The sequence below is a fragment of the Macaca fascicularis genome, chromosome 5, assembly GCF_037993035.2.
Source record: "Macaca fascicularis isolate 582-1 chromosome 5, T2T-MFA8v1.1".
Classification (NCBI taxonomy): domain Eukaryota; kingdom Metazoa; phylum Chordata; class Mammalia; order Primates; family Cercopithecidae; genus Macaca; species Macaca fascicularis.
Window position 1 is genome coordinate 150,651,582 of NC_088379.1, and position 22,860 is coordinate 150,674,441.

At 40.8% G+C, this 22,860-nt stretch overlaps 1 protein-coding gene across 35 annotated transcripts in view; it reads right to left on the minus strand.

Moving 5' to 3' along the window:
• The window catches only part of ZNF827 (zinc finger protein 827), a 174,535-nt gene that overhangs the window by 14,590 nt on the left and 137,085 nt on the right, over nucleotides 1–22,860 (minus strand). For 33 of the 35 annotated variants that reach the window (XR_010587030.2, XR_012435145.1, XR_012435147.1 and 30 more), the window contains 3 exons: nucleotides 7,225–7,362; nucleotides 3,588–3,759; nucleotides 2,287–2,453 (listed from right to left, as the gene is read on the minus strand). Coding sequence is in view for 31 of the 35 variants with exons in the window: in XM_074040529.1 (XP_073896630.1) it covers nucleotides 2,287–2,453; nucleotides 3,588–3,759; nucleotides 7,225–7,362 (477 nt within the window). In the remaining 4 variants the exon portion in view is untranslated. Of the gene's footprint in view, nucleotides 1–2,286; nucleotides 2,454–3,587; nucleotides 3,760–7,224; nucleotides 7,363–8,765; nucleotides 8,895–22,860 lie in introns of those variants that run through there. The other 2 variants (XM_074040553.1, XM_074040551.1) reach the window with 1 other exon arrangement.

Below are 22,860 nucleotides of genomic sequence, written 5' to 3' on the forward strand. Positions count from 1 at the left end.
TCCCCACTTGTACTGTAGGGCCTGTTCCAGGTGCTGAGATACAGGAGTGAGTTAGACAAGCTCCCTGTTCTCGGGAATACATACTGCTATATATGTCATATAACATATATATTGCTTTTTATGTCATATAGCATATATATTGCTTCATATCATAACTTTGCAATAATCCAACTTACTAATTTACAAATTTAGATTGATCTATTTTGGGTCAAACTCCAAACACCTCAAAACTATACTAAAAATAGGAAACCCTTGCTGTGAGACCATTAGCTTATAACAGGGGTCAGCAAACTACAGTCCTTGGGCTCACATGAGCCTCCTGTTTTTAGAAATAGAGTTTTACTGGAACAAGACCACGCCCACTCATTTGCATATTCTCTAGGACTACTTTCAAGTTTCAACAGCCGAGTTGAGTACTAGTGACAGAAACTGTATGACCTGAAAGCCTAAAATATTTACTATTTGCCCCTTTGAAAAAAGCTTGCAGGGCCCTGGTTTATAAACTAGGTTTTAACCTTATTCTTGGAGCAGCAGCGGCATTAAAGGCTCCTATTGAATTAAAAAAGAAACTTCTTTAATGCGTTTCACTCTTGGGTGACTGTACTAACAAACAAGATATTCTTTCCTGCTAGACAATGAGCCCTGAGCCCTGCTACATCAGAGAGAACACGATCTTTGCTTCATTCCCTGTGGTAATTACGAGGTATGTGTTTGCACTGGTTAGTTGTGAAGTTTCCACTCACGACAATGAAGCGATGACAAGTCCAGCTTCTTCCTAGTCATTTGGTTTCTATGGTTTCCGTACGGTGGTATGGGCGTGGAGGGGGCTTTGGAGCAGGATGGGAGGGAGGAGGGTTTTCAGCTGGGTTCAGGTATACTTTGGGGTAAAGAGGGTTAGAATGAAGGTTAACAGAAAGGAGAAAAAAAAAGACTATCTGAAAAGCCAGTGGTAATGGAAAAGAGTTTGGCCTTTTCCTCCATCAGCCACTCCAGAAATGCTGAATTTAATTTGTCTTCAACATGGGTTTCCCAGCTCACCTGCTGCCCACAGGCTAATGTGGTTACAGTCAGACAACTGACTGTAAAAATGGCACCTTCTCACTCAGCATAACAGCTCTCTGCAGACCTCCAAGTCATAGCTGCTCAATTTACTGACAAAAACAAGCTTTTATTACTGTTGGCACCACTGAGCCAAAGTGGCCAGAGAAGCATAGAGAGATCCTTCTCTGCCGTGTACATCGTCAGCACAACTGTCAGGGAAATTCCCCTTCCCGAATCCTTCAAGTGCTGATGAAGTGAGGGGCTGATCCAACACCCAGGGCTGGCAATCAGCAACATCAGCTCTTAATTTGTAAGCCCCGCAAATGCAGAGGGAGCTCCTCCTCATTCTCACTTAATGACTCCTTGCTGGTATCATTTGTAACCATCACTTGTGAGCGTATAATTGCATGGTGAAGTCAGAATGTTAACATCAATAAATGGAAGAAGTTAAGCAGAATGGCAAGAAGCTTAAATAACAGGCGAGCACTGGTGAAGCCTTGGCCATGGCCTAGACAGTGATGGGTTTGTTTCAGGAGAATCTGGTTTTCTTTGGCCGTGAACACACATGCCATGCGTCATTAAGGAGAGCGTCAGGGCTGCAGTTTCACTGGAGAGGAACGGAGCCTACAGAAGTAGGTGTGCAGTGCCCTGGCACGGGAAAACAGAAAGGTTCAAAGCTCTGCCAAGTGTTTCTCGGGGCTGTCAGAACAGCAATGATACAGAGAGCAAGCTCTGGAATGAAAACTGTTCTGGGCTGAGTTTCAGTAGTCACTGAAACCAGTGACTGCAGCAACCCCTAGTTGCTGACCTTGGATGGAATACCCCACCTCCGTTAAGCCTGTTTCTTCACCTGTACTGTACAGTGTGATAACAGTAGTATTCGCTTAGAGGGTTGCTAGGGGCTTAAATGAGAGCCAGTGCGCAAAGGCGTAAGACTGGGGCATTGAAAGACTATCACATATGGTGATGAAGAAGAGGATCAGGATGAGCAACAAGCAAAGAGCTCAGCACCTCTCAACCACATCTGAACTTGGGAGTCTTTCAGAGCAGTGAGGCACAAGGCATGCCAGGAAACAGTATTATGACTACAAGGAAATGTGGCTCTCATGCCTTGGGAAAGCCCTTCCTTCCATGGAAGGAAAGGGCAATGTCTCAGGGTGGTGGGGATGCTTCGGCCAGGTGGCAGGTGCTCTGGGGTGCAGGGGATGGAGGAGGAATGTGAGAAGGACAGACAGGAATGGTCACCTGTGTGCTTGGTGCCAATGTGAGTCTTTATCTCTGCTTCCTCCATGGTGACGAAGTCGCAAGCAGTGCAGCAGATTGAAAACATCCACTGCTCCTTGTCCACGTGGAGTGACATGTGGCTGACAAACTGGACATTGAGCTCTGTCTCAAATCCACACACGTGACAACTACATGAAAGGGTAAAAGAAAAGAGGGGGAGAGAAAAGGGTGACACATACTTCTAAATGTGGGCTGTCCATTTATACACAGTACACTCAAGAAAACTGGAATTTGAAACACATTTGTCTTTCCACCAAAAGGTTTTGCATTAGAAAATTCTTCTGCTTTCTGGGATGCCTCTAAAGTAATCACTGTGCCAAAGAGACTAAGGCCCAGCATCATGTAACAATCACATATGTATTATAACGATGCTAAATAATCATAAAGTTAATTTAAAACCATGGATTCCAGATGCTGCACATCACCTAACTGATTTCCTTTGGGCAAAGAGATGCGGGGTAGCGTTACCAAGGTATTTAGTGGTGCTGGTACACTGATAAACTCGGAGAGCACCTCACAGCCCAGGAGCCTCTCTCTGGCTCTGGAAACCTTCCCTAGTAGCAATGAAAGCACATACAGTTTGTTGTATGGCACTCCAAGCAAGAGGCTACTCTATCTGGGACAACTTCTGATAGAAGCCACCCATCCCTAGAGACATTCCTGCAAAAGGAAGTTTCCACCAATCAGTATGGCATATCTCTAGGGCAAGATCTGATAGACAGCCAGAAACTTGGGGGTTGTATGACAATCAAACCAATATTGATTCATGATTGAATACAGAAACGAAACATAAAATCCAGGTACTAAAGGGTGATACAGCCAAGGGGAAATATGTAATGCCTCTGGTCTATTTCTCTGGGGTTCTCAGATTTACATTTCCTCAGTTTTTTTTTTTTTTTTTTTTTTTTTTTTTTTAAATTCTTAGGGAGCAGCAACACACTCAGTTACAAAGGTTGGAGCTTCTGAGCGGAACAGACCTAAAAATTCATCGTCCTCAGAGCCCAGTCACTGTCTGGAGCTCCACCCCAGAGAGCCACCTCTGAGACCATTTCTCTTTCAATTAATACTACCAGAAGCACCCAAGCCAAGAGAGGAGTCTGTGCAACTGCAGGGCTCAATCTAAGCAACGAAATTACTCAAATGAAGGCCAGGCTATGACTCAGAAAAGGAGCCTCGTGATGTATGCCCACAGCAGACAGGTAGGAAATGTTGAAGCCAAGAGTCTGAGAAAGGCAGACTAGCATGTTCCATCTGCAACTCACCTGTAATAATAAGGATGTTTCTTCCCGTCACTGCCTTCAGAGGTGACGGCGCTGACAATGTCCTCGGTGTCTGTACTCACCAGCTTCACGGAATGGACAGTCAAGTGCTGGTTCAGATTTGCACGGCACTTAGCAGCATAGGGGCACAAGTGGCATTTGTATTTTCTTTCCTCTGGGGGAGAAGGAACAGGAAAAAGCCCAAATCGTTTTCAAAAAGGAAGTCCCAACACCTTGTAAGAATCACTTAAAGGTATAAAGGAAAGAATGGTTCAAGTCACATCTCAGATGGCAACAATGGTAATGCCTTGGAATTGTAAGTATCTAAAAGTTTTTGCCCAGCAGGTCACTCCTGTATTAGTACTTTTAAATATCTCCGGCTGGGCACTGTGGCTCACACCTGTAATTCTAGCACTTTGGGAGGTGGAGGCAGAAAGATCCCTTAACGACAGGAGCTCGAGACCAGCCTGGGCATCACAGCGAGACTCCGTCTCTACAAAATTTTTTTTAAAAATTAGCCAGGCGTGGTGGCACATGCCTGTAGTCCCAGCTACTTCGGAGGAGGAGGTGGGAGGATTGCTTGAGCCCAGGAGGTCAAGGTTACAGTGAACCATGATCACATCACTGCACTCTTGCCTGGGTGACAGAGGTAAATCTTGTCTCAAACAAAACAAAACAAAACAAAACAAAAAAAGAAAAAAAAAGTCCCAGGGCAACTAGAATAGATAACCTGCCCTTTTTTTTTTTTTTTTTTCCTGGACACCCACAGCCCCTTTTCCTGATAAGGTAAGCCCTATACAGGCCAAAATAATATTTTGTGCGTGAATAAGTGTGTGTGTGTGTGTGTGCACCCCATGTTTCAGTAGTGGGTGGGTGCTGAACAGGGGAGGGGGAATGAAACACAGCATTTGCAGGACTGCAGTGTAAAAGAGGCCTCATCATTTTCCCTAAGCTCCTGGCTTGGGTCAGCCAAGAAATTAAAAAAAAAAAAAAAACTAACGAAATTAAGGGGAAAAAATGCTGTGTGAAATAATTTAATTGGAAATTTCATTTTACATAAATAAAATAAAGAATTTCAATTAATTTCTTAATGGAAACCCTCTCATAAAACTGACAAATGTTTCAGTGTCATTTCCAGAGTGGCATTCTGAATTCGTCTGATTAATCAAGCAAATTAAAGTAAAAGGAGCAGGCTTTGCTTTCATCATACAGATAAAGGTAATAGCAGAAGATGAAGGAAAGAACAACTCCAGTGTTCTATCCTTGATGCTTACTTGGTATTACTGAGCCCGGCTTAAAGAAAATACCTGTCTTCTTTAGTTCACAGAGAAGAACATGGAAAAAAAGTTATTCTCTACAAAATATGAGACCATTATTATTATAGGTGGTCCCCAACATCTTGAAGGGCTGGCATCTGGGCTCCGCAGGGTCAGGGGAGGAGCCCTACCATCCAGATAAAATGTGTCCTTTCTTTAGAAGTTTTGCGTTTGTATGCATAAGTGAGGTTGGTAAGTTTTGTTATTAAGGTTATGCATCCTCCATAAAGTGAAACTGTGGAGCTTTTTAAATCTTTTTCTATCATTTGGAAATGTTTAACAATGTCGGAATTTCCTCTTCTCAAAAGGTTAGAAGGAACTCACCAGGGAAAACTTCTGGACCTGATGCCTTTATTAATGATATGTCCTTCATAATTTTTCCAAATTTCCCTTTGGGAACTGATTGATTCAAGTCTCCCCCTCCCCCTACTTTGGGTCAATTTTAGTCATTCTGTTTAAATGATCTATGTTATCTAAGTGTTCAGCTTTTTTTCTTAGAGCTTCATTATTCTCCAGTAATTCTTTAACATCTTCCACACTGATGATTAGGCTTCCTTTTTCATTCCTAATTTTGAGTATTTTTGCTTCATTTTCTTAATCAGGCTTAAAAGGATTTATCTATTTTATGGCCATCTTCTTTCTAGACTTTGTTGTTTCATCAATTCCTTAAAATGACTGTTAAGTTCCTCTATTTTTGTCTTTCTCTAATTAAAATGTTTACATCTATAAATTTCCTCTGACTAGAGCTCTTGCTGTTTGCTCCAGGTTTACGTATGAAGTGTTCTCTGTTTCATTCCTTTTAGATGTCTGTTATTTGAATTTTTATTTTCTCCCTTTTTCTTTGGTCCAATTAGGCAGGACGTTTTATTGACCCTTACTTATTTAAAATTTCATCTAAGTATGCTCAGAGAATGTGACCTTATAAAACTCCACTTTTTTGAACATGTTAAAGTATTCTTTGTGGCTAAGTATATAACTAAATTTTGTCTTTAGTGGAATTTAAGATTAAAAATATTAAAAATATAAAGAGAAAAGACACCAGTCTGGGCAGCATGGTGAAACCCCGTTTCTACAAAAACTTTTTGTTTTTTTTGAGACTGAGTTTCACTCTTGTCACTCAGGTTGGAGTGCAGTGGTGCGATCTTGGCTCACTGCAACTTCCACCTCCCGGGTTCAAGCGATTCTCCTGCCTCAGCCTCCTGAGTAGCTGGGATTACAAGTGCACGCCACCACACCCAGCTAATTTTTGTATTTTTAGTAGAGATGGGGTTTCACCACTTTGGCCAGGCTGGTCTCAAACTCCTGACCTCAGGTGATCCACCCGCCTTGGCCTCCTAAAGCGTTGGGATTATAGGTGTGAGCCACCGTGCCCGACAACAAAAACCTTTTTTTAAAAAATTAGCCAGGCATAGTGGCAGCGTGTACCTGGAGTCCCAGCTACTCAGAAAGCTGAGATGGAAGGATCGCTTGAACCCGGGAGGCAGAGGTTGCAGTGAGCTGGGATGGAGCTACTGCACTCCAGCCTGGGTGTCAGAGCGAGACCCTGTCTGGGGAGGAAAAAAAAGACAAAATTAATCTTGTCCTATTAATACTTCCTGTCTTGCTTTTTAAATTTTGTGTGATGTATGAAACCTTTATTTCGAACTTTTCTTTATCATTTTGTTTTTGTGTTCCCTGTACAGAAGATACATCTGGATTACTTAAAAACCTGATTTCAATGTAAAAATGGAAATGTTTGATTTTATTATTTCCATCTTGCTTTATGTTTACTACTGATTTTACCTTATGTCTTTTTGTCTTCAATTATTTTTTGCTGTGTGGACTAAGTTACTATTTATTCCTCCTTGTTAACTTGGTTGCCTTCCCTTTCCCATCTCTCAGAACCAACCATATTTCTCCACAATTACATGTAAATAAAGGCAGAAGCTGTTTCTCCACCGAGGTGCCTTTTCCCCAGCTGCTCTGACCCATCACAATAAGATAAAACCAGTAAGATGGAGTGTGTCCCCCTGTCCTGCACTCTCAGGATGAGCTCAATACATTTTTTTTTTTTACAGAATTTAGGAATTTTACCGGAATAAACCTAAATTGTGTATATTTTCTCATCAGTCCTACTTGGAACTCAATGAACCCTTTCAATACAAATAAAAAAGCCTTTCCAAGGTCTTCTTTAAACATGCCAGGCAAAACGGCTTGAAAATGTCAGGATAAACACATTCCCAGCGCTTCCTGTAACGCCTCTCTTAGAGAAACTCAGCTTCTGGAGAGTAAAGAAGTTGGTGATGGAGCATGGAGGGCTGACAGCCCAGGCCCCACTCACTCACCTGTGTGCAGCGACAGGTGTCGGGACAAGGTCTGCTGTCGGCCAAACACTTTCCCACACACGTCACAGGGAAAAAGTTGGTCATTGAATTTCCAGGATGGTAATCCATTCCCTGCCTCTAGGACTATCTTTTCTGTTTCTGGGTCAAAAGAACAAAGCATCATGAGAAATAAGGCAACAAGAATACATTTTCTGTTAGTCAACATTCAGGATTTCAGCAGAGCCTTCCCTCTGAAGAACGTGGCTAGTAACTGCAAATGAGTCTCCGGAACTGGTTTTCATGCTCATTTCCTGTCTCTAAGAAGGCCATTCTTGAAAGCTGTGGTGGCAAGTGGATTCCGACACCCGTCAAATCTTCAGTATTTTCTGTCTTTCATCACTGAAGACCAGCCAACTAACCCTCTAGTCAGTTGACAGCACTGTGCCCAGTATACAGCAGATACTCAATAAATACTTGTTGAATGAGTTGCCTGACTTGCATGTTAAAATTCCAGAAACGTAGGCTCTTGCCACAAGACAGTAAATAAAGGATTGTAGGCTGGGCTTGGTCACTCACACTTGTAATCCCAGCATTTTGGGAGGCTGAGGCGAGTAGATCACTTGAGCTGCAAAGTTCAAGACCAGCCTGGCGAACATGGTGAAACCTTGTTTCTACTAAAAATACAAAGATTAGCTGGGCATCGTGGCGGGTGCCTGTAATCCCAGCTACTTCAGAGGCTGAGGCATGAGAATCGCTTGAACCTGGGAGGCGGAGGTTGCAGCGAGCTGAGATCACACCACTGCACTCCAGCCTGGGTGACAGAGTGAGACGCTGTCTCAAAAAAAAAAAAAAAAAAAAAAATTTTAAGTCTCAGATTCTGATGTGAAAACAAATGGTGCTATCCCTTGAAAGGAAATACACTTGCATTCTCTTTAAGAAGAAAGCTTTGCTCTTCATTCCAGTTTGAGCAAAATCCTTAATGAGGAATTTGTGCTAAGTAGACTCAGTGATGACTACCGCACACCGTGCCACAGAAAATTCCCTAATGCAAGAATGAACCAGAATTTCCCCAAAGGTCTCACATTTGGGAAAACAGTGAGTGCCACAAGTTGTCCACCCATAATTCATAGCCATGAACGAAACAAATGGACTTTAATACATTCTCTAATCATCTTAAAGAGTTTTTATTTTCTCATTCTTATCCCTAGGATTACCTTTAATCCTAATTCATGTTTCTTCTTGTGGAACTGTACCAGATTATGTAAACATTCCTTCTATGATAATGTCATAAAATAGGTGACAGAGAACACCAGGAAGAGGGAAGGAGACACTTCTAAAAGGACACTTGAATGGGCCACTGATAGGCCTTTCACCTCACTTTGAAGACGAAGACAAATGATACATTAAGTTAATATCTTGTCTTTTACCTCAGTAAATCATTGCAAATCTCCTTAAAGCACAGTGCTGCATTTAGAACTGGACACCATGTGGTGATAATTGAATGGTGGTAAGAACTTCTCACAATCTAAGCAGATGAAAATGCTCACAACACGAGTCAGAGATAACATCAGAAGAAAGAACTTTATTTCACACAATTTGGTTAAAACTGCTTCCCAATACAGGCTTCCACCTGTATGTGGATAAATCAACGGGATCAATGTTCATTTGAATGATTTTCCAGATAGGGTAATCTAAGGGAAGAAGAAACAAATATGAATGTATGTCTGGAAAGGGGAGGAGGGGAAATGATGGTGAAACTGCAATAATGTTCGCTGTGAGGCACCTGCCAGCAATCCCAACACTGATAAAGCACATGAATTGATTTATCTGTGTTTGTTAAAACGTAGCACTTGGGGCCTTAGGGAGAAGAGTTGCTCTTATTAAAGTAGAAATGTGTGACTAAAAACCTCTCAAGGGAAAGAGAATTAAAAAAAGGGAGTTGAACTTCTGAGAACAAGAACTACTCTTAGACGGCTGTCCTTGAGTCCAAGCAGTGGGCATTTCAGCTGTGCAGTGAATTTCAGTATATCAGTAGCTCCTTTTCAGTGTATAATAAAAACAGTGCTTCCAAGAACGATAATGGTAATAATTATAAGGAGAGGTCAAGAGGGTGCAGGGTCTCTTAATACATTCATAACAAGAATGAATGAATTGGGTCAAATACCAAACAAGTAGATGCAATTAAAAATAGATAAGCATCTTAATAAATCCTTCAGGTATCAGTCATGTACTCAAGAAGTTGAAGCATCATGAACTGTCTGATTCCTTCCACTGGTCTTAGAAAATGATGAAAGCACAAATCTCATCATGTCTTGTTCTGTATGCCAATGGCTCCTCAAGGCCAAACTTCTGGCTTCTGAGTCCTTCATGGCCTGGCTCTGGCCACCTCCCACCACCCAAATGCTTGGCAAAGTAGACTGCTTGACTTTTCAGGAACAAACAATTCCCTTTTAAGTGTCATTGCTTTTGAATCAACTGTTCCTCCACCAACAGCTACTCCCCACAACTACTTCTGCACAATAAACTCAGACTCAATTTGAAGCCCCATCTCAGATTTCATCTCCTTGGTGAAGCCCTGCCCAATTCCCAAGGAAGATTTAGTCATTTCCCTTGCTCTGTCCCAGGGCACTTTTATGAATATTTCCATTGTACCACTTTACCTGTTATATCACTTGTTTACATATCTTCTATAAGCCATATATATATATATATATATGCATATAAAACACCCAGCCCAGCCAGCATAGTCCAACGTGAAGCAGTGCTCAGTCAACACGTCCCCTGGCCTCCCTCCCCTGGGGGAAGGGTTCTGCATTATTTATTTGTGTATCCTCAGCATTAGCACAATCTCTGCTACATAAGAGGTGCTTAGTATATATTTGTTGAGTAAATGAATGAATAAAAGGGTCCAAGTGAGGCAGAGAATAGACATTATTCTTATTTTATAGAGCAAAAGACTAATAATTTAGTAGCATTCATTAAGGCCTATGGCCAATTCAGAATGAAAAATCAGGCTACCTGCCTTTTGAATTACTGTTTTAACTCAATTCACTAACTGCTTTCATGATTCTATTAGTGGAAATGTTTGCAGTCCTGAGCCATACCTCCAAAGGCTCTAAATTCTTACCTCTTCCCAATAGCATCAAGCCACAAGATGATTCCCTTTATGATGAACTCTGGCAGTTGCTATTTGTCAGTTAACCCAACAGTCATTGTCAGCTTTCCTTATCCCCTGACTTCTCCAGCCATGGAAGCAGCTGGGGTAGCCATGTGCCAAAGTTCTGAGAAGGCTTTTGCGTTTCCGTTAAAATGAAGGATATGACTAGTATTGCCCCCTTCTCTTTTCCAGCCTTGATCACAGAAGAAATGGTTAGGACTCTGGCAGCCATTTTGTGAATATGAGGCATGAAGACAAAAGCCAACTGCCAAAGATGGAGAAAGGGAAAGATGGGAAAAGTATAGGTCCTTGATATGGTTTGGTTCTGTGTCCCTGCCCAAATCTCATGTCAAATTGTAATTCCCAGTATTGGAGGTGGGGCTTGGTGGGAGGTGACTGGGTCATTAGGGGTGGAGTTCTCATGAATGGTTTAGCATGGTCTCTCTGGTGCTGTTCTCATGATAGTGAGTGAGTTCTCACAAGATCTGGTTGTTTAAAAGTGTGCAGCACCTTCCCCTTCTCTATTCCTACTGCTCTGGCCATGTAACATGTGCCTGCTTCCTCTTCACCTTCCACTATGACCGGAAGCTTCCTGAGGCCTCCCCAGAAGCCAAGCAGATGCCAGCATCATGCTTCTTGTACAGCCTATGGAACTGTGAGCCAATTCAACCCCTTTCTTTATAAATTACCCAGTCTCAGGTATTTCTTGATAGCACTGCAGGAACTGACTAATACAGTCCTCTGTGACATTTCTCAGTAGCTGAATGAACACCAGCAACCACCCACTTCTGGACTTCTTGTTTCGTGAGGGAAATAAGTCCCTGTTTGTTTCAGCCACCGTTGGTTGGGTTTTCTGTTACTTGTAACATTCTTAACTGAAGGCCCTTCCTATGGTTCCTCTTGGTCTTAGGACTTTGAACATTAGGTTCCACCTTTTGACAGGCTTTAATTCCCAAAATCCCCCATCCTGTGAAGAACTCTCCACATTAATTATCAACAGCAACAAGTGTACAGCCAGCCGAACACATTTCCATCTTAATTATCTTCTTCTGTTGGGAAAGAAAAACCTTAAAAGCTTCTTTTAGATTACTCAGGAATTTCCTTTAAAAAAACTTTTTATGAAGCATAATATATGTAACAGAAAAGTGCACATATCAATAACTGCTTTTAAGTAGTTCCAAAGTCACAAAACAGCTTGGAATATGGGTACTATTTTTAAATTTTTGCTACTCTTCATCTTGATTCCCCTATCCCTTAGCATTTGTTTCATTATTTTAAGTAGCTTGAATGTATACTTAAGATTCTCTTCATTTCTTTTAGAAATACTTGTCTAATGGTAACCTCTTTTTTTGTATGGAGTCTCATAGGATTTTGTCTCTTATAAAGCATTTTATTTCTTTTCACACTCTTATGTTCTGATCCCTGGGATAACCATAAATTGCTTCCAGAAATTCCTGGCTACTCGGTATTATGTGATCAGATGTTTTTTCTCCACTTTTCCACCTATGATGTTTGCCTTGAATGTCATTTGGGCTTTTCCTCTTCCTTATATAGGTTTTTGTTTTAAATGAAGCAAACAGGTGTATAGGATTAAGCACTTTTGTCCTTATAGTACAGCTGGAAAAATAGGAACACAGTGTAAGGAGAACGATCCCATCTTAGCAATCCGAAAACAAGGCTTTCAGCTCTTCCTATTAATGGTGAACTGAGGTCTGTCATCTATAATGATGAGGACTAGTTGGTCAAAATACAATACAGCAAACTATGCTTCTTATAACCTAGTTATTCAAGGGGACATGTCTCATTTCATGCATAGGTCCTGGGAAGATGAAACCCATCCAGCATGTCTCCAAAAATTTTCCTTAATTAAACACATTTCGTAGAATTCAGGAGAGAATTCTATCAAAATCTGCTTGACAAAACATTGTATCAAGTAGAGCGCTCAGTTATCTTCAGATCCAATTTGTTCATTTTCAGGAGGATAAAAATGAAGCCTTATATTCCAGGACCTCTCCAACCCCAGGGTAACACACAACTTGAACAAGGTTGGGCAACAGTTTCCACAGTAACTAAGTCTCTATCCTGCCCCAAATCTTAGTTCAAGGAGGAACCTGAACGATCATCTTGTTCAATGTTTTCTGTTTTATATATTAGGGAACTGAGGCCAAGAGAACCTAAGTAATTACCCCAGGTAACCTGGCTAGTGACTCTGGGAGAGCAGAGACAGACCCACGGTGTCATTCAAGCTCCTCCAAGCCATATGAAATCAATGCCAAAGTCTACAAACAAACAAAGAAGGGATTTTTCTTCTCTTCCTGTTCTTTGGCTCTGAGTTTAATACTCTTGGTTACACATGGACATGTGCAGATTTAGCAACAATCCACAGACACTAGCACTTTTCTCCATTTCTCTTCTTAAAAGTGTAAGCCTAGAATATTTCCAGGCACAGAGATGTTAGAAACTCTAATATGTCAAAACTTAGAATAAAGAAGGAACAAGATAGGGAAGTCCTAAAAGCCAGTCCTCTCTGAGGTAAACATGGTATTACTGAAGAAAGTTCCCTTGAACCTTTCATTGCCATTGGGGAGCATTTTCGGTAAAATTAAACAAACACACGAATAAGTAAAACCTCAAAAAACAACAGGGACAAAGGAAAGGACTTTAGTTTGCTTCCTTTCAATTTTAACATAATTTGACCCTATATTTGGTGTATTGTTTTGCTTTGTGGGCACATTTTACTGTGTGAAAAGATCCCTGTATTCTCTGACAAAACAGCCCTCTCGAAGAACCATCTCTCAACCTGATTTTGGTAAAAGAAATGCTAAGACAGAAGGCTTTATTTGGCGACAGCTGTAAGCAAAAGATTGGCCAAAATATGACCTCAATGCATAAATAACTGTTCAGATCAACTAAATCTCATTACTGAAGAAGAGGCTCTGGGGCCGCTTGGGTTTTCCATTGTGACGTGGTATTTTGATCACTTCTTTCTTTCATGATCAAGGCTGGAATGTTTTGTTTTGAGGCATACCTCAAACTGAAATTCTGAAATCCTCTGTAGTCTTGGATAGGTTAAAACCTACCAGGTCATTTTCCAGGCAGAAAGCAGAGGGCATGGAACTTTCTGGTCAGACTCTAGCCCTACTGGCTCTGTCCTTTGGTTTCATGGGTTCTGCATGGCCTCTGCTTAAAACAAGCTACCACCTTCTGAGGGCTGCTTGTGAAGCTAAGAGTCAGCTGTGGTTTATGACTCTTCGGGGGTTAATATCTTTGTTCCAGTGCTTGCAGCTCGTCTACATTCCTTTTTAATTTTTTCAGAGTCATTTCAATTTAGGGTTACTTGCCAACATCTACCGTTTTAGAATTTCCAGCTCAGAGGATCTATCTTGCCGTGTCACAGCTGTACTGGAACAACAGCCACAGTGCAGATGGCTGGCACTGGTGACCTGTCCCATCATTTCATTTACTACTAGTGACCCTGCACAAGATGCCAGAAGTGTTGCTCATGCCAGTCCTAACAGACTTACTAGGCTCCCTATGACCACCTCTCTGCAGGTGTTGGTGGAACCAGCTTCCCCTTTAAGTACCATTACACTCACCCAAAAACAGGCTTTTCTGCAGGTCAAGGTGTTGCCTCAATGAACTGCTAAGATAGAAGAATTGAGAAACAGTTTTTGTCGGCTGGGGGCAGTGGCTCAGGCCTGTAATACAAGCACTTTGGGAGGCCAAGGCGTGTGGATCACAAGGTCAGGAGTTTGAGATCAGCCTGGCCAACACTGTGAAACCCCGTCTCTATAAAAAATACAAAAATTAGCTGAGTGTGGTGGCATGTGCCTGTAGTCCCAGCTGCTCGGGAGGCTGAGGCAGGAGAATCGCTTGAACCCGGAGGCAGAGATTGCAGTGAACTAAGACCATGCCATTGCACTCTAGCCTGGGTGACAGAGTAAGGCTCTGTCTCAAAAAATAAAAGAAAAAAAAAGAAAAGAAAAAAGAAATAGTTTTTGTCAATCTCTGCTCAGTTAGAAACACTGGGTGGAGATTCTTAGATGTAAAAGAGTTAACAGCCTTGATCTCTGGGCTCATTTCAACCTTCAATGCTTAACAAACTTAGTAAAGAAGAATTTTGCATTACTACTTTCAGAGGGTCCATGCACAGGCCCTGGGAAGATGACACCCATCAAGCATGTCTCCAAAAATTTTTATTAATTAAACCCATCTGATAGAATTCAGGTGACAGTTCTATCAAACTCTGACAGAGCATTAGATCAAGTAGAGGACTCTGATACTTCCAATCCAACTCCTTCATTTTCAGGAGGACAAAAAAGGAAGCCTGTCACTCCAGGAGTTCTCAGACCCCAGGGCACCCCACATCTTGCACGGGGTCAAGTAACAGTTTCCACAGTAATTAAATCTCCATCCTGCCCCAAACCCAAGATCAAGGAGGAATCTTAACAATCATTTTTTTTCAAAGTTGCTGTTTTACATATAAGAAAACTGAGGCCTAGAGAACCTGAGGAACTACCCCAGGTAATCTGCCTAGTGATTCTGGGAGAGCAGAGACAGACCCACAGTCTGCCTGCTCCTCTAAGCCATATGTAATCAATGCCAACTGCTTAGTAAACAGCTGCTTCTGAAAAATCGTCCCAGGAAAACTGGGTGACCTTTTTTTTTTTTTTTGCTTAGTGCTGGGTAACAGCTTAAAAAATACTTACTGATTGATTTGTATCGTAAATAACTGTGTTTTCTATATCTGGTTCTTTATGCAGGTCATTTTAAATCAATAGTAGAAAACTGGACCTTGATTCCTTGGGTAACAGAAATGGCTAGTACTAGATGTCCCTAATTCCAGTGAGGCTGATCACATAGAACTTGAGCACCATCGGGACCTTCTCTAAGCCTCCAAATGTAGATAGTCATTGCCAGAATCTAGGCCAATTGATGTCTGCCATTATAACAATATTTCTTTTAAAAAAAAAACTATAAAACTGAATCCTTTACAAAATCCACATACAAAAAGTTGGATATTGCTTCCGTGTTTTCCCTGTACTTGTATTTCCAAGATTAGTGGGATCCTCTATAAAACCTTATTGAATAAATGACATAATCACATCATCAAGATCAGGACTGTTGTACTGAACGTAAACCTAATTTTATATTACAACATGGAAGCAAACTGACAATATTGATTCAGGAATCATGTCTAAAGGACCTGGTTATTATCTTGCCCATTACACAGACCAGTGACCACTTCTCTTCTTAATGATGATGGTAGGATTTAAGGTCTTAGCAAATGCCCTCAGAATGTCCCAATGTTCAGGCCATTTATAAATCTTTGTTAGAAAAATAATCAGGCCTGAAAATTATGTCTTTTTTGTTAGTTTGTTTGGCTTTGTGACAGAAACTGATGTTTATTTACTCAACGTCTAACAGAATATGCGGGTTTTTGTTTTGTTTCAAGGTGGCAATGTGCCCAGTTAAAAACATACCTTCCTTACTAGCTTCCATTGCTATTAAAGGCTGGTCATGGAACACAGTTCTGGACAATGAGATATAGGTGGTAGTTCCTATAAAGACTTTTGCCCTTCACTCTGCCTCCTCCTTCTTGGCTGTCTGGAGGTACCGCAGCTCTCTTTCAATCATGAAGATGAAGGCCATCGATAACGACGGAGGAGCAGAAAATAAAATGGTGGGTCCTTGACGTTTTCCTCAAATAGCTATACCAGTCTTACATTGCCTATTTCTGAATTCTTTATTATGGGAGAAAACAAATCCATAATTGGTTAAGTCTCTGTGGTTAAGTTGAACATGATTCCAACAAATAAAGACTTAACGTGTATAGTTTCATCCAATTTTGGCAATTTATCTCTATTATGCAAAACAATATTGGAGTTTGTTAACAGTATATTAAGGAGACCATACATAATTAAAACAATAACTTATATTTATGGAGGACTGACCACTGCATTAGTCACTATATGGTGCATTTTACACATATGTTTAATATTTAACCTTATAGCAGCACTATGTATTAAGACACTATGATTACCATTCTTATTTTACAACAAAACAAAACAAGAAAACAAAAACAGTATCAAGCTCAGGGTGGCTAAACTCAAGGTCATCTAGCTGGTAAGTGATAGCCTTTCCCAAACCCAAATCTGTCTAACTACAAAGCCCATACTCTCAACCATTTATTACATTATACTACAAGACCAAAGAGGAAAATCTAATGGTTCTAATTTATTTCACGAGAGACAGATCTTCTGTCTGTTACAATCTCGATTTGTTCCGCTGTAAATTCACCAACCATAAAGAAGAAGCATCCGCGATCACATAAATCTAAAGAGAGCTTTATTGAGGCAACCTAAATGCTTCCCCCAGGGCCTGCCTGGAGAGAGAATGGTGGAATTTGGAGGCTCTGCCTCATTTCTGTTACCCAAAGCCCCTTTGGCCTCTTCTTTACATCTTTACATCTAGTGAGTTGCTGCATATGAAAAATCTGAGCACCAATTATGTAAATTTTAATCATAAAACTTATTTCAGGTCAGTTTTCACTTGCTCCAGAATGAGACCCTTATAGTCTGTTCTTTCAACTTTTCCCAGTGAAGAAAAGTAACAGGCATTCAAGTGCAGAGCTACCTAAAGACTGTATTAGGTGATAGCACATCTTTAAATCCAAAAGTTATCTTCTGTAATTTACTATAAAGTATGGGCACATATAAGAACACCTTGAGGAAAAACATTATCATTGGGCAAATACAAGAATTTCCTCTTTTCTCTTGTTTGTTGTTGAACTGGGTTTTCAATATATGTTAATATTTACTGAGTAAATGAGGAAAGGAATAAATGAAATGAAAAGAGCAGATCACTATAATTAAAAATTTAACGATTCTAAAATACTCTAATATTCTAGAAATACTGAGTTTAGAAAGTAAATCCAGACTTTCTAAAATACTAAAATTTTAATGTTAATTTACTCCTGAAATTTTGCAATGTGCTATGCATCATACCTACAGAATACTGAATATATTTCTTTTTAAAATTCAAGTCACAGTCATTTCCAAATATTATTCAAGTAAGCCTCTAGGGATTCTGCAGTTCTCTTCACTAAGATTGGAATCCACTGGTATTCTCAATTATTCTAGTCTTCTTTTCTTATGAACAAGCCTTGATCATATCAACCATTCCTTTAAAGATTTCTAAATTTCCTTAAAGCCCTTATCAGCTCCCAGACACTGCAATATTCTTGTGTGACGACATCCAGTTTCAAATTTTCAGTCTTCCTCTTTCTCTGCTCCTAACCTATTGAATTTTGTATTAACAGAAAATATAACTATTCTACTTTGCCTTTCTCCTGACCTTGGGTTTTAGCACATTATAACATTTTTGTTAGTTGATGGCAGATTTAACATTTTAAAGCAACAGTGGTCACAAATATTTTTTCTCTTTGATCCAGAAATCCTACCTATTTGATTAGGCAGAGTTACATGTTTTTATATGATGGGAATTTCTGTTTGTTGGTTTATGTAATCATTTTCCTCAGGCGGGCAATCACAGACACGGGACTGGGAAATACTTTGTGTCTTAGTTCATTCAGGCTGCTATAACAAAACACTGAATGGCTTATAAACCACAGAAATGTTTTTCTCATAGTTCTGGAGGCTGAGAAGTCCAAGATCAAGGCACTGGCAGAATCAGTGTCTGGGAAGGTCCTGCTTCCTCACAGACAGCCATCTTCTCACTCTACCCTCAGATGGCAGAAGAGGCAAGGGGTCTTTTATAAGGGCCTCTTTTAGACGGGCACTAATCCTAGTCATGAGGGCTCCACTCCCAAGACCTAAGCACTTCCCAAAGGCTCCACCTTCTAAATAGCATCACTTTAGGGGTGAGGAATTTAATGTATGAATTGAAATGGGGGGACATAAACATTTAGACCACAGCACTTTGTTAACTAGGAGAGGAGGAAAGGGATTATTAGAATTTTCCTATGAATGTATGTCATAATGACTGGCAGCACTGATAATTAGTTACCAGTAATAATAAGTAGCATAGTTGGCATATATTTTTTTATATAAATAAAATAGGCCATCTCTATTATATCATTCTCAGTAATTTGAATACACACATACTTTCTTTAATGGTTGAGAAAACTTTGGATTTAGGTGTAGCTGAAAGAGGAATTATACATGTGAATAGCTAAGATTTATTTAGCACTGATTTTACTCTGGGCACTGTGCTAAGGCTACAGGTTTTACTTACATAATTTCATTTAATCCTCTTAACAAAAGATTAAGGTTGGTCTCATTATCCTTATTTTATAGATGAGACAAATCAAGGCGCAGAATTGATTAAGAAATCAGCTTGTTCTTACATAGCTGGTATGAGGGAGAGCCAGGATTAAACCCAGGATGCCCAACTAGGAAGCGCATGTACTCTACAGCTTTCCTTACACTGCACACAACTCTAGTTGTGTCCATGGGGTATGTCATTCCTCTTTGCAAAAACCTCTACTTTCTGTGACAAAGTAGATAAAGGCTGATAGCCTTGAGGCTTAGCTTCTGGCCTCAAGATTTCTATGAGATGGTGACCTCATTTTGGACCTGGTGCTAAGGAGGCCAACACCATGTGTTAAACGTTTCTCTTTCCTAGGTGGCAAGTGCTGCTGCATTTCATGGCCTCAGATCAAAATACAACCTCATTAGCTGCTGTGAACACAATGTTCCTGTTGAAGAATGGAATGGAGTTAAGAGTGTAGAAGGTCTGATGTAAATTTACTCCTACTCCAAATGCATATCCTATTGACAAAGAGTTTGAACTATTGCATTTGTATATGAAAGTCAGGGCATTCTATTGTTTTCAGTTGTCACAAGGGAAAAAAAAAAGAAAAAAAAAGAAATGGCATTACTACTGTCAATATAAATAAATGAAAAATCTAAGCTACTTCTATTTGTCATTTCAGGATTGGGAAATGGACTTTTGGCCCACAAACCAGAAATATATATATCCAACAGCCCAGGAATAGACATATAATTTTTTTTTTTTTTTTAAGATACAGGGTCTCTTTGTCACCCAGGCTGGAGTGCAGTGGCACGGTCATAGCTCACTGCCGCCTCGAATTCCTGGGCTCAAGCAATCTGTCCATCTTGGCCTCCCAAAGTGCTGGGATTATAGGTCTGAGCCACTGCGCCTGGCTTGGGATATTTTTAAGTAACAGATAATATTCAATGATTCAACTCCAAAGTAGTTGAGCAAAAGAAGTACCTACATTTAAAAAAGACGTCTTCCTTCCATTTCAATTTTCAAATTGAAAAGGAATTCAAATAAATTAAATAAAAAGGTCAATGTAAAATTTTGGCTACAAATAACACTAGAGAAAGATCAAATAATAAACTGGAAAATATGGCAGGACTACCTTACTCCTGAGTGGAAATGCAATACATTCTAGTTATGTGCCCTGTATTACTGTAGGCTGTTTGTGTATTGATTTTTCTCATGCATTATGACTTGGCCACCTTTAAAAAGCATCTCTTCCTACCCTCTCTTTACATAGATCTTAAATATAATAGACAATAAATATTTGTGGATTTGTTTAAAATTCCACTAGCTATAGGCAAGAGAAAACATGCATAGATGCATACATATGTAATTTAATGTCAATAACTTCCACATAGACAAGGCTGAGAAGTCCCAGCCTGTGCATACTGCACCCTTAGGGTTCCCTAGAGTGACAGAACTAATAGTGTGTGTGTATATATGTGTGTGTGTGTGTGTATATATATATAAAGAGGAGTTTACTAAGTATTAAATTACACTATCACAAGTTCCACAATAGGCTGTCTGCAAGCTTGAGGAGCAAGGAGAGCCAGTCTGAGTCTCAAAACTGAAGAACCTGGAGTCTGATGTTCAAGGGCAGGAAGCATCCAGCATGGGAGAAAGATGTAGGCTGGGAGGCTAGGCCAGTCTTGCCTTTTCACGTTTTTCTGCCTGCTTTATATTTACTGGCAGCTGATTAGATTGTTCCCACCAGATTAAGGGTGGGTCTGCCTTCCCCAGCCCACTGACTCAAATGTTAATCTCCTTTGGCAACACCCACACAGGCACACCCAGGATCAATACTTTGCATCCTTCAATCCAATCAAATTGACACTCAGTACTAAACATCACACTTTCCTACCCTATAACAGAAAGCTGTTACCTCTAACTTTGATGGTAAAAGTTCAACCTCAAAAGGTCTTTGGAGACCTTCCCTCAGCAGAATCTTTGCCTCATCTTTGGTGAATTAGGGAGAACTGGAAGAAGGCATAGTATTGCTTCTAGTTCATAGAGAACTTGAGATGTAGATAAGCTAATTGCTTGCCTAAGGTCTTCCAGCAAAATTCTGACTGGGGGGATGTCAGTCTCAGCTCAGCTCCCTCTTCACCTCATCCCCCTGCCTCCCCACATGCTGAGGTTCAGGTTCTTAATCACACTACATACCAAAGGCTTTGCAGAACGAATCGGTCTTCAACCATACACTGTATTACGGAACATGTACTACAGCAGACAACAGATGTCACCATGAGAATCTTATTTTCTGCTATTTCCCAATTTTGGCATGTGAACATTTATAACCTTAATGTTGCATGAACAAAGATTTTTGCATTTAATATTAATATGGGAACCCACAAATCCTCCTTCTCCAATTGAAAGGCTGCCACATTCTGATTTCAACAGTGTATGGCTGCTTTTTCAGCATGTAAATTTGCCTCAAGGTCCTGTTGGTGTCTTCTGAGCTGAAAATGTGGTCACATTCTAGTCTTACAGGAGACAATGTCAGGTAAAATGTCTAGAGATTTTCACATTTGTCATTTTCAAAGCACACATAGCCTGTAATCCCAGCACTTTGGAAGGCCAAGGTGGGAGGATTGCTTGAGCTAGGAGTTGCAGACCAGCCTGGGCAACATGGCGAAACCCTGTCTCTACAAAATTAGCCAGGTGTGGTGGTGTGTGCTTGTAGGCCCAGTTACTCAGAAGGCTGAGGCTGGGGCGGAGTGGGGATGGGATAGGATGGGATGGGACGGGATGGGAATTGCTTGAGCTCAGGAGGTTAAGGCCACTGCACTTCAGCATGGGCGACAGTGAGAGACCCTACCTCAAACAAACAAACAAACAAAAAAAACAAAAATAGCGCATACATACCCAACAACAGTAAAGGCCGATGGAAAAGGTTTTTACTTGTCAAGACCTAATTCACAGAGATATTTCTACTGTTAAGGAAACCAGTAACATCCACAGCAGAACAAAACACTGCATAACACCATATCCCAAATATTGGTTTGGCAAGAAACCATGGGTTAAAAAGTGAGTTTTCAAAGACAGGGCTTTCAAGAGGACTGGCACCTTTATTTCTTCTTCCAAAGTGAAGGTTTAAAAAAAATGGCAAACTCTGCTGTCTAGCCAAGGCTGCCGAACCACGTGTACCTGCCAAACCTCCCAAGAATCATTCAGTGGCTGGTAGACAGTGGGTCAATCTGCTTCCTCCCCTGAGATGCATGTGCTGGGGATGTCCTCATAGGGTCACGCCAAGTCAGAGGCAAGATGTTATGTTTTTTCTTTTTTGAGAGTAAGTCTCACTCTATCGCCCAGGGTGGAGTGCAGTGGCGTGATCTTGGCTCACTGCAATCCCTGCCCACTGGGTTCAAGCGATTCTCATGCCTCAGCCTTCCCAGCAGCTGGGATTACAAAGCACCCACCACCCCACCCAGCTAATTTTTGTATTTTTAGTAGAGATGGGGTTTCACCATGTTGACCAGGCTGGTCTTGAACTCCTGACCTCAAGTGATCTGCCCCCCTCAGCCTCCAAAGTGCTGGGATTACAGGTTCGTGAGCCACCGTGCCTGGCTGGCGTTATGTTTTGCAAACAATTTTCGTCTCTTAGAGCCCATGGCTCTGAGTTACACAATTCTGGGACTACATCTGCAATAATTATGAATCAATGGCATTCTAACATAATCTACTTTCCCAAAACAAAAATTAGAGGTCAGATCCCCTCAGGCTCAAATCAGAACCTGAGTTCCTCTGTGTTGGATCTCACTGCATGAATTAGGCAACACGATAATGAGAAGTATTTCCGTTTGAGCCAATCGTTTTGCCCTAAACGATAGAACGTGTACGAGTTAATCCCTACATTAGATTCACATGTGCGAGGTAACGTTTTAACAGGGAAGTAGAAGCAGTTGTACTATTTCTGAAAATCTTTGCTGTGTCTGCCTAGCCAGAGTAGGGTATCTTATCAGTGGCTCCTCAGCTAAGGCTTCCAATTCCTTTTGAATTTAATTTGGAGTCAGTCAGTGGATAAATCATATAAAATATGCGAAAGAGAACTAGCTGTTGATTCTGGGCACGCATATATTTGGCCCACATAGTTAAGTGATCGTGTCTCTACAGTGAGATAAAATGGCCTACCAGAAGCAGTAATAAACCCCAGGTGACTCCACTGAACCATTCTTTCAGGCTTCAGTGTC